The sequence below is a fragment of the Bufo gargarizans genome, chromosome 4, assembly GCF_014858855.1.
Source record: "Bufo gargarizans isolate SCDJY-AF-19 chromosome 4, ASM1485885v1, whole genome shotgun sequence".
Taxonomy (NCBI): domain Eukaryota; kingdom Metazoa; phylum Chordata; class Amphibia; order Anura; family Bufonidae; genus Bufo; species Bufo gargarizans.
Genome location: NC_058083.1, coordinates 109,541,000 through 109,553,226, shown reverse-complemented (window position 1 = coordinate 109,553,226; position 12,227 = coordinate 109,541,000). Strand labels below are relative to the sequence as shown.

The following is a 12,227-nucleotide window of genomic DNA, read 5'->3' as shown; positions in this document are numbered from 1 at the left end:
CGTCAATGTCCCAATATTTATGGACCTGACTGTATATATATCAGTATCTAGGGATTTAATGTTTTTTCAGCTCTTAGCTTTCTGACTATTGTCCTGTAAGCATTGAGATTTTTAATCTATATCCCTATATATTATAGTTGGAGGAGCGCTATTGTTTAATATTATTTGCTTGTCCCTAAATTCACTGGTGTTTGCCTCTAATAGATTCACCTTGCCGCTTGTGTACCGCATACTGAGTGTCTGCGCACTGGTGACATATGTTAGATTTTCCAAAAAAGGAAAAAATGCTGTGTAATATTACCCTCCCTTTCCCAATTTTACATATAAAAATAAATAGACAATGAAAAAATTAACATAAGAGGTATCACGCCGTCCGAAAATGTCTGAACTATTAAAAAATATAAATAATTGTTATGTGTGGTGTACGCTGTAACGGAAAAAAAAAAACACGATTCACCATTCTTTAGTGACCTTGTCCCCACCCAAAACTGAATAACATTGATCATAAAGTCATATATACTACAAAAATTGTACCAATTAAAACTAGAGTTTATTCTGCAAAAATCAAGCCCAGAGAAAACCAGAGAGGCCGGATTTGGTGACCGGGCCTGCTTAATCCCAAATTAAATAGCGTACGTACTGATCCAGCGGAACAGAGGGATAAAACTTAACATTTAATGTCAGTAAATTCTAAAATAGATGGGTAGACACCAGAGGATGAGCCTCTACAACAACAATCAAAGACAGCCCTATGGGCATAAACTTGTACATATACATACAAAATGTGGCCAAGATGGTATAAGTAATAAGTTAGGAACGTTCTCACCCGATTAACGACCAGGGTTTCTCGCAGAGATGGCTATTGGTGGAGAGGATCCTGGAATACTTGATGGCCACACTTGAGACGAGTAGGTATAGGTGCCCCTTTAGCGTAGGTGGGTAACAGGGCGATTAACCCTAGACGGCCCTGAATAGGGGGCAGGGGCTAGTACGCCCTACCTACTTATACGGGGAACTAGCCCCGCAAGGAGCGTCCCCGTCCGGATACCTGGCCCTGGGGGGACAGATTCCCTAGTAATCCCTAAAAAGATTTTTGCTCCCTACGTGTCACGTTTCAATTCGTGAAGAATATCGTCAGGGGAGATCAAATGGTGGTCACAGGGCTATGGATGGGGCCTGTGCAACCATTGAGAGGGGGGAAAAAAAATAGTACAAAAAGAGGGGAAGGTAAGGTCAAGTGTCTGTCAGTGTGTGTAGCCAGTCAGGCTGAATCACACAGGACACGACCGCATCAAGGTTCTCTATCCAAAAAGGTACAGCTGCATCAGTGGGTGCCAGCTATAAAGGATAAGAGGGGCCACAGGATGGTCAATCCAGGGGCAGGCTGTCAGCAGAGTGTACTCACCACTCTGTGTCTTTTTAAATGCGCTCCCCATCCGCCGGTTTCCACTGTAACTTCCTACTTCCGGACATGTGACTCTGTTGACAGGAAGTCACATGTCCGGTGGGACGCAGGAAGGGAGCGTGCGTTCCAGCCGGAAGCGGCCCGTGGAGCGCGGCGCCGGAGAATGACGCCGCGCATCACGTGATAGTAATCACATGACCGAAGGCCAAGGGGCGCGCCGGGCCGGGAAGACCACGCCCACCACCCGAGAACCAGTGTGGAAGCATATGTTATATATATACAGGGGGCGATATGGTGCACAGGGTGATAGAAATTGAACACAATGGTGAATGCAGTTCAATTAATCGCCAAGGGGACCCATGGTAGATAGGATCCATGGTAACAATATGAATAACTTAGCCAGGCTATTAGAGGCGGGTTTAAAAACGCACCGGCCACAGGAGAGGTATAACTGGCCCAGTGAGGGAAGAGAGATATACAGAGGATAAGGCAATTAAATGTAGCAGCTAAAATTAAGCTGCTCATTTAGGCCCAGAGGGGTCATTGTTTTTAGGTAGTAGATCCAGCGTAATTCTCGCTGTAGTATAGCGCGGTCCCAATCGCCTCCACGTTTGGGGGGTAGGACGCGGTCTATACCCATTACGGAAATGCGGGCTTTACCATTATGTTGGCTATGAACATGGTTGGCGACAGGGGTGTCTTTTGCTTTAGCTATGTCGCCAATATGTTCGCCAATGCGTCTTCGTAACTCGCGGATGGTTTTTCTTACATAGCCTTTCCCGCAAAAATCAAGCCCCCATACAGCTCATTGGATGGAAATTTAAAAAAGTTATGGCTGTCAGAAATGGCAATGCAAAAAAATGTTTTATTTAGTAGTAGTAAAACACAATAAAAACTATGCAAATCTGGTATCACTGTAATCATATTGGCCTGCAGAATAAGGATATCATGTCATTTTTTAGCACAAATTGAACACCGTAATGTCAAAACCCAATAAACCTTGGTGGAATTTTGTTTGGTTTGGTTTTTTATTTCACCCCACAAATATTTTTTTTTCTTGTTTTCCAACACAAGACATAATAAATTTAATAGTGCCATTAAAAATACAACTTGTCCCACAGAAAATAAGGCCTTATTGGGCTATGTGAAAGGAAAATAAAAAAAGTTATGGCTCTTGGAATGTGGGGAGGAAAAAAAACGAAAATGCAAAAATGAAAAAGAGCTTGATCTTGAAGTGGTTAACATACCATAACATACCTTTGTTTCTTATGTGTTGGTTCAGAAACAGAAAATCAGTCTCTTGACTTTATTAAAGTATGGTATTTACCACATACTAACTTGTACTGTAGGCAGAGATCAGCCACCATCTCAACTGCAGCAACTTCCATGTGATCTGGACGTGAGGTCAAAAACATTTCATACTGTGTAGGATCTAAAAGGATGAATACAATTAACATTAAGTGCTTGTTCACATCACCGTTATGTATCCCATTATGGCTTTCCATTATAACATTGTTATAACGAAAAACTACGGAATCCATAAGACGGAAATCAAAACTGAAACCTTAAGGCCCCTTTCACATGGGCGAGTTTTCCGCGTGGGTGCAATGCGTGAGTAGAACGCATTGCACCCGCACTGAATCCTGACCCATTAATTTCTATGGGACTGTGGACACGAGCGGTGATTTTCACGCATCACTTGTGCGCTGCGTGAAAATCGCAGCATGCTCTATATTCTGCGTTTTTCACGCAACGCAGGCCCCATAGAAGTGAATGGGGCTGCGTGAAAATTGCAAACATCCGCAAGCAAGTGCGGATGCGGTGCGATTTTCACGCATGGTTGCTAGGTGACGATCGGGCTGGGGACCCGATCTGTATTATTTTCCCTTATAACATTGTTATAAGGGAAAATAATAGCATTCTGAATACAGAATGCAAAGTAAAATAGTGATGGAGGGGTTAAAAAATTAACTCACCGAGTCCACTTGATCGCGTAGTTGCGGATCTCTGTCTTCTTCTGTAATGTTGAGCTGCCGGCCCTATTGTACTATACATTCTGTATTAAGAATGCTATTATTTTCCCTTATAACCATGTTATATGGGAAAATAATACAATCTACAGAACACCTAACCCAAACCTAACCCAGGTTTGGGTACCAAACATGCCGATTTTTCTCACGTGTGTGCAAAACGCATTACAATGTTTTGCACTCGCGCGGAAAAATTGCGCATTTTCCTGCAACGCACCCGCATCTTATCCGGGCAAAAAACATGACGCCCATGTGAAAGAGGCCATAGAGGTATTCCATTTTGATCCGTCATAATAGAAGTATATGGGTAAGCATGACGGATCTGTCTAGTTTCCGGTAACACAAGTAGATGGGATCAATACAAGTTGGCAGGGTCAGCAATAACATAGTGCAGCACAGAATATCATCCCAAAGATCCAAATACCAATAGTGCAGCACAAAATACCTCCCCCGAAGCTTCTCCTCCTGTGGTGGTCATCAATAGCTGCCATGTTCTGTCCTCCTCCAATTGTCTCTAATTAAGATATGGAGTAGGGGGCTTAGGAGGTGAGATGTGGGCCATAACACCAAGACAGCCCTAACTTTAGCATGCTGCCTGGACTTCCTCTAATAATGACCCCTATAGTTCCCCCAGTAGTATGTACCAGGCCAGCGGCAGTGAGGAGGGCTCAGGTGGCCCCTTGGGTATTGGCCCACCGGGAAAATTTCCTATAGGGTCTATGGCCAGTCCAACCTTGGCTATGCTATGGATACAGTGACTGTGTGTATTATCACTGTAGTTATTCTATCTATCTACTTTATCTATCTAATATCTATCTACTGTATCTATTTATCTGTCTAATATCTATCTTATCTATCTAATATATATCTACTGTATCTATCTATCTCTCTAATATCTATCTTATCTATCTAATATCTATCTTTTCTATCTATCTCATATCTATCTGTCTAATATCCAGGGCTTTTTTTCTGGCGGAACGCACCGGAACGGCGTTCCGCCACCTTTTGACATCGCAGCCTGCCGTGCTCCAGCGTCGCAGGCTGCGATGTATCAGCGTGGAGGGACTGGGAGGAGGAGCTGGGGGCCGGTGCGTTCACTGTGCTCCGGCCCCCAGCTCCAGTAGAGTTATAGAATGTGGAAAATGAATAATGATTCTTCTATTCATGCTGCCCCCTCTGTGTACTTTATAACATTCAAAATATCCATCCGATCCTACTCACAGGGGCAGGGCTACTGTTCTCTTAATGCAGGGCGGCCGGGCAGATGAGCGGCAGCGTCACTGACTGACGTCACGTGCCTGCGCCGCCTACTTCATAAAGTAGGCGGCGCAGGCACGTGACGTCAGTCAGTGACGATGCCGCTCATCTGCCCGGCCGCCCTGCATTAAGAGAACAGTAGCCCTGCCCCTGTGAGTAGGATCGGATGGATATATTGAATGTTATAAAGTACACAGAGGGGGCAGCATGAATAGAAGAATCATTATTCATTTTCCACATTCTATAACTCTACTGGAGCGGCAATGGGGGGTCTGTGGATGGCACTGTTAAGGGGGGGGGGGGGGTCTGGATGGCACTGTTAAGGGGTGGGGGGGGTCTGTGGATGGCACTGTTAAGGGGTGGGGGGGGGGTCTGTGGATGGCACTGTTAAGGGGTGGGGGGGGGGGTCTGTGGATGGCACTGTTAAGGGGTGGGAGGGGTCTGTGGATGGCACTGTTATGGGGTGGGGGGGTCTGTGGATGGCACTGTTATGGGGTGGGGGTCTGTGGATGGCACTGTTATAGGATGGGGGGGGGTCTGTGGATGGCACTGTTATAGGATGGGGGATCTGTGGATACCATCCACAGATCCCCCATAACAGTGCCATCCACAGATCCCCCATTAACAGTGCCATCCCCATCTGGGGGGTTTCTTTGCTGGGCTGGACTTTTAAAACCCCACTCAAATTTTACTTGCATCCCTGTTCTCTAAAGGGGCGGTTTTAGGGGGCGGTCCTAGGGGTGGGTAGGGGCGTGGCCAGGGGAGGGGGGGGGGTGAGTTCCACCACCTTTTCTCTGAGAAAAAAAGCCCTGCTAATATCTATCTTATCTGTCTATCTATCTATCTATCTATCTATCTATCTCATATCTATCTGTCTAATATCTATCTGTCTAATATCTTTTGATCTGTCTGTCTTCACAAAATGTGTTTTTTAGAAGAATGTTGTGTGCTGTGTTTTTGTATTAGAGGTAATAAAACGTGAACCCACCCAAACACTTATCCGTCGGTTTTCTTTCCCGTTACTAGTTACTGTGCTGTTTATGGATTTGGTAGTTGATTTTTCATTTTAGTTGTATGTGTATGTTTTAATGTATTTTTTTCTTGTGGATTTATTTGTAGCAATGATAACTCCTTACCTCCAGTGACTGGGACACTTTTTGTATCTTCAAGTTCAGCATGAAACTGTAAAAACAAGAGATATATTCTTAAAGGAAATGTCTCACCAAAAATGTTATCTGCCAGTTAAAACCAGATAGTGACGCATCTCCTTTTTTTACTAATCAGTTTTTACTTTCTGATTGTAGATTTCTTTATTCCATTTCCTGAACATGAGTAGGGGGGCGGCCATCTTGCCTGAGCTGTTTAGAAAGCATTTAGAAAGCATTAAGAAAATTGATTTACGGCAGCCCCATGGGCCATAGACACAATGGACAGGAGGGGACCCCAGTGACTTCTATGGATGAGTTTTCTGGGCATGTCCTGTGACCTGGGCAGAGGTCATTGTACAAGGAAGGAATAGATAAGTTCTGACAATCACCTATTGGAGGATCCTGTCTTATCTGTACACAGAGGTGATATCATTACAGGCAGGATTAGAAAGATAGATAAGCAGATATCTGCAGTAAAGTGATCTGTACAGACCAAGAAGTGGCCTCTGTTATGAGGCTTAGTGGCCAGTGCGAAAATTGCAAGATTTATGGGGTTTGTTTACATATAGATATTTACATGGAAAATTAAAAATAACATCATCAAAAATGCTTTAAAAACATGATTTAAACAATAGATAATTTTCTGCCTTTGGTCCATTTCTGTTTCAGACCATTAAAGATCACCTAGGAAAAGCACCCATAAGTCTAAAAATAGAGAGTATGACATCCTTACCCTAAACCCTTGTATAAAACATAGTTTGATAAAGTTCTATGGACTTAATGATGACGTTGAAGGTGTTGCATGAGAAAAGATGGATGTTGTCCATGCAGCTCTGTGGTCCTTTTTGCCTATTCAGAAGCCCTAAGTTAAAGGGGTCTATCTATCACCATGCCTAGTTACCTTTAAAGGGGTATTATCAACACGCTATTTGATACTTACCTGCTCCCGGCGCGCTGTCCACTTCCTGGTTTCGGCACTTGGCAGGGGGCGGGCTCCATCTTGATTGATGTCTTCTCCCGGCCGGGCCGCGCGCTGTACTGAACGCGCACGCCGAGGCCGCGCATGCGCCCTGGTGAATTCTACCTGGCAAGTATACTATACTGGCCAGGAAGAAATCACCATAGTGCATGCGCGGCCTCGGTGTGCGCGTTCAGTACAGCGTGCGGCTGGCCGGGAGAAGAGAAGAAGTCGTCTGTGCACGCGTGGCCACTGCGATTTCTGAGAAGAGCGGTGGCCGTAACCAGGGGAGACGGAAGACAACAGTCAGGTAAGTATCTGTTTATTTTCTTCTACGGGGTGGGAATTTGTTAATTAAATATATTTAGAAAAATGATCACTGTTAAATCATTAACAGATTTAACAGTGATCATTAAGATGGGAATACCCCTTCAAGGGTAGGTTTACACTTGCGTTAAACAGATCCGGCATATTGTTGCGGCAGAGAACCAGATCCGGCCCAGCTGGATACTGCCGTTCACCGACCAGACCACATTGACTATTATGGGATACAGCCGGGATCTTAACATATGAATTCATACCATTAATGCTTATGCAAATGTGTTGTAAGGCTGGTTCTCACTCCCCTTTCGTAAATTCATCCATCCTTTGGTTGAACTTGATGGACTTAATTTTATAAGACTGGAAATATGACCATGATTTGCCTGCATTCATTCTCTCTAGCACATTATTTTTTTCTGCACTTATATACAGTAGCACTTCTTTATTCCGCAGCGCTTTACAGACATTAGCATCAAGCTAACAATCCCTATCAGAATATCTTTGGAGTGTGGAAGGAAACCCACACAAACACGAGGAGAACATACAAACTCCATGCAGATGTTGTCTATGGTCAGATTTGAAACCAGGACCCCAGAGCTGCAAGGCACCAGTGCTAACCACTGAGCCACCCTGCATGGTATTTACTTTGCACCGACCTAATACTTACGCCTATGTATAACCAACAGAGAAAAGCGTAAAAACTAAGGGCTCATGCACACAAACGTATTTTCTTTCCGTGTCCGTTTTTTTAGCGGACCGTATGTGGAACCATTCAGTTAAATGGGTCCGTAAATTAAACTGAAGTTATTCCGTGTGCATTCCATTTCCGTATGTCTGTATTTCCATTCCGCCCAAAAATAGAACATGTCCTATTTTTGTCCGCATTACGGACAAGGATAGGACTGTTCTATTAGGGGCCAGCTGTTACGTTCCACAAAATACGGAATGCACACGGACGTCATCTGTATTTCTTGCGAATCCGTTTTTTGCAGACCGCAAAATATATACGGTCGTGTACATGAGCCCTAAGACACGTTAGCCTTACACATTGATACTTTTGTAAGCCAGGCCATAACCTGGTGTACTAACCAGTAAAACACTTCTGGTCCCCTGAAGTTCAGACATAGCTGAGTGTAGATCCATTAATCTGACATGAGGGAATTCTGGAACCCCACTGTTTATAAGGAAGCACTTAAAACCTGCAACTCCAGCCTGTAACATAGGTATCAGCTCCACCTTTAACAGAAGGTAAATTAAGGTAAAAATAGTAAAAAAGTTGTATCTAACATACTGCGGCATACTTACAAAGGAAAAATGACATTATAAATAATAAATAATTGTTGAATCGCTCGGTTAGTTTACCTGTGAAGTTTTATTTTAAGTTTCTTCAGAATCCACAAACCAGTAATATCCTGAGATATTCCCTGACCCGCAAAACTAAGGGGGTCAATTATCACACTGGTGTAAAGTAGAACTTTACAGCTCCTTTGAAAATGAAAGGTTGAATCTGATTGGTTGCTTTGGACCAGTAAGACAGTTCTACTTTACACCAGTTTGATAAATCTCCCCCTATCTGCTCACAAAACATTGCTATAAGGCCTCATGCACAAGGACATAAGAGTTTTGCGGTCTGCAAATTGCGGAGCCACAAAAAACAGATCCCGGTTGTGAGCAGGCAATCTTTTTTTTTTCTCCTATTTTTGTCCACAAAAATAGAAAAAACTGACAAGAATAGGACATGTTCTTTTTTTTTGTGGGGCCATGTAATGGACTTACGGATGCGGACAGCGCACAGGTTTCTTTAGTGGCCTTGAGATACAGAGATGCGGACCGAAAATACAGCCGTGGGCATAAAGCCTAAGGCTGAGTTCACACGGGCGAGATTTCCGCGCGGGTGCAATGCAGTAGGTGAACGCATTGCACCTGCACTGAATCCTGACCCATTCATTTCAATGGGGCTGTGCACATGAGCATTTTTTTTCATGCATCACTTCTGCAATGCTTTAAAATCGCAGCATGTTCTATATTCTGCGTTTTTAACGCAGCCCTGGCTCCATAGAAGTGAATGGGGCTGCGTTAATAACGCATTGCATCTGCAAGCAAGTGCGGATGCAATGCGTTTTTCACTGATGGTTGCTAGGAGATGTTGTTTGTAAACCTTCAGTTTTTTATCACGCGCGTGAAAAACGCATCAAAACGCATTGCATCCGCGCGGAAAAAACTGAACAACTAAACGCAATTGCAGCCAAAACTGACTGAACTTGCTTGCAAAATGGTGCGAGTTTAACTGAACGCACCCTGAACGCATCCGGACCAAATCTGTCACGCTCGTGTGAACTCAGCCTAAGGCTACCTGCACACGGGTGTGGGCTGTCTTGCTGAAATTCCACACAAATTTCTGTGCATTTCTGCACTAAATCCACACCAAAAACTGCATGTATTACTCATGGTTTTGCCGCAGATTTGACTTTTGCGCTGAAAAGGGTGAAATCTGCACAGAAATCCACACAGCAGGTCAATTTCCATACGAAACAAAAAAGCTAAGTGTACATGAGAGTTGTGAAATCGCATACACTTTGCTGGTACTGTACCACGCTGAGATTTTTCTGCATGAGAATGCTTATGGGAATAAACACCCGTAATCTGCAACGTGTGCATGTACCCTAAGGGTCCATATGGTGGGCAATGCTACATACATGATTCCTATACAGCATCAGTAAGCACAATTTGTTGGAACAATCACATTATTTTCCTTGGGATTTTCAAGTTGGTGCCAACATTGAAGACATTAAAATGCCCGGCTTTTCAGGGTCACTGAACAAACGAATTCCTCTAATTAAAAATAAAAATTTGTTGGGAATTTAAAGGGAACCTGTCATCAATTTTATGCTGAGGGCAGCATAAAATAGTGACAGAAATGCTGCTGTCAGCGATGTGTCACTCATGAGCAAAAAGTAAGTGGTTGCCGAGAACCAGCTTTATAATCGTTGCAGCCCGGGCCTTGAAAAGAGTCACATCTACCTGAGAAGAGTCCTGGTTATTCCTAACCTCCTGCTCTCCTGCCCATCTGCTGATGACTGGCAGTTCTCTCCTAGGGAGAAAGGGAGACAACTAGGTAGAAGCCTGTCAGTCATCAGCAGGTGGGCAGGAGAGCTGGAATTTATGTATAACCAGGACTCTTCTCAGGTGTCCGGGACTCTTTTCCAGGCCCAGTCTGCAATGATTGTGATGTTGGTTCTCGGCAACCACTTATAAATGACAGACCGCTGAAATCATCTCATCTGTCTCTACGTCATGCTGCCGTTAGTATGGACTGCATGAAGTTGATGACAGGTTCCCTTTAAGGACTAAAGAAAAATATAGATCAGACAATAAATGCATTAATGATTACAGAATGTTTGGACCTATTTAAAAAAAAATGGTATTCAAGGAAGGACCTCCACATTAAAAGCTTAGCACTACTGGTCCTACATAATAGTCTCTAAACATTTTGGAAACCATTGTAGCCATTTTCTAATTGATTTAGAGGGTTTTGTGGCTAAAATGTAATATTTTTTATTAAAAATGTTGCTTTGGCTTTACAATATATAGCAACAGCAAAATGCTGTTCTGTGATAAATCCATCAGGCTTGCTGTCTGACAGTTCAATCTCCAGCCTCTCTTCTAAATGATCTTCTAAGGCTACTTTCACATTAGCATTTTTCTTTTCCGGCATAGAGTTCCGTCACAGGCAAAAGAGAAAACCGTGCATGCGCAGACCTTTAAAAATGAGAAAAAAAATAAAATACCGGATCCGTTTTGCCTGATGACATCGGAAAAACGGATCTGGTATTGCAATGCATTTTTCTGACTGATCAGGCATTTTTCAGGCTGATCAGGATCCTGATCAGTCTGAAAAATGCCTGATCAGTCAGAAAAAATGACATGCGTTTTCATACAGTTTGCCCGCCGGATCCGCCGATTTGGATGTAACCGAAAGCATTTGTGAGACGGATCCGGCATTCCGGTATTTTGAATGCCTGATCCGGCACTAATACAGTCCTTTGGGGAAAAATGCCGGATCCGGCATTCAGGCAAGTCTTCAGTTTTTTTCGCCGGAGATAAAACCGTAGCATGCTACGGTTTTATCTTTTGCCTGATCAGTCAAAACGACTGAACTGAAGACATCCTGATGCATCCTGAACGGATTGCTCTCCATTCAGAATGCATGGGGATATGCCTGATCAGTTCTTTTCTGGTATAGAGCCCCTGTGACGGAACTCAGTGCCGGAAAAGAAAAAACACAATTGTGAAAGTACCCTAAGCTGAATTTATGAGCATCAAAGTTGACAGCCAGTAAGGAGAAATGAGAAGATCTGAATACCAAGCCATCAAACAGCCAGTCTGACTGATATATCACAGAAGAGCATTTTGCAGCTGCTGTGTACTGTGAAACATGGAAGCTGCAGAAGGCAATGATTTTAATATTAAAACATGACCGTGCCGTTTTATGCGGTTCGCAAAGCCGCCTGTGTGCCTTCCGCAATTTGCGGAACGGGTGGCCCATTGTAGACATGCCTATTGTTGTCTGCAAAACGGACAAGAATAGGACATGCTATATTTTTTGGGCGGGGCCACGGAACGGTGCAACGGATGCGGACAGCACAAGGAGTGATGGCCGCATCTTTTGCTGCCCCATTGAAGTGAATAGGTCCACACCCGAGCCGCAAAAACTGTGGCTCGGATGCGGACCATAACTACGGTCGTGTGCATGAGGCCTAAATCAATTAAAAAAGGTGCTCTTAGCTTTTAACCAAAAATAAGGAAATTTCCATAACTATAATAGTTTTGTAGCAAGAAAATGGGAGTCATCTTTTTTTATGCCGTCACCAATATTAAACACCTGGATAACCCCTTTTATTTATGCCGAGACGCATGCTTTGTCATACTGTATATTAAGTGCATCTTCTGGCGGTCTGTGCACCTATATTGAAATCAATGCTGGTTAATAGCTGATGTAGATTTAGGTCATCATTTATTCTAGAAAACTGGTGTAAATGATGATAATTGTGTTGGGGTCGATGGCCTCAGCCACTCCTCGCTCTCTTTTCAGAAATTGACGAGGGTGG

The 12,227-nt window shown here is 43.6% G+C and overlaps 1 protein-coding gene across 3 annotated transcripts in view; it reads right to left on the bottom strand.

The window, feature by feature from the left end:
• LOC122934901 (allantoinase, mitochondrial-like) overlaps window positions 1-12,227 on the bottom strand; it is a 63,475-nt gene that overhangs the window by 17,096 nt on the left and 34,152 nt on the right. For all 3 annotated transcript variants that reach the window (XM_044290556.1, XM_044290558.1, XM_044290557.1), the window contains exons 5-7: window positions 8,209-8,355; window positions 5,829-5,874; window positions 2,744-2,837 (exon numbers count right to left, since the gene is read on the bottom strand). In XM_044290556.1, the coding sequence (XP_044146491.1) occupies window positions 2,744-2,837; window positions 5,829-5,874; window positions 8,209-8,355 (287 nt within the window). The remainder of the gene's footprint in view (window positions 1-2,743; window positions 2,838-5,828; window positions 5,875-8,208; window positions 8,356-12,227) is intronic.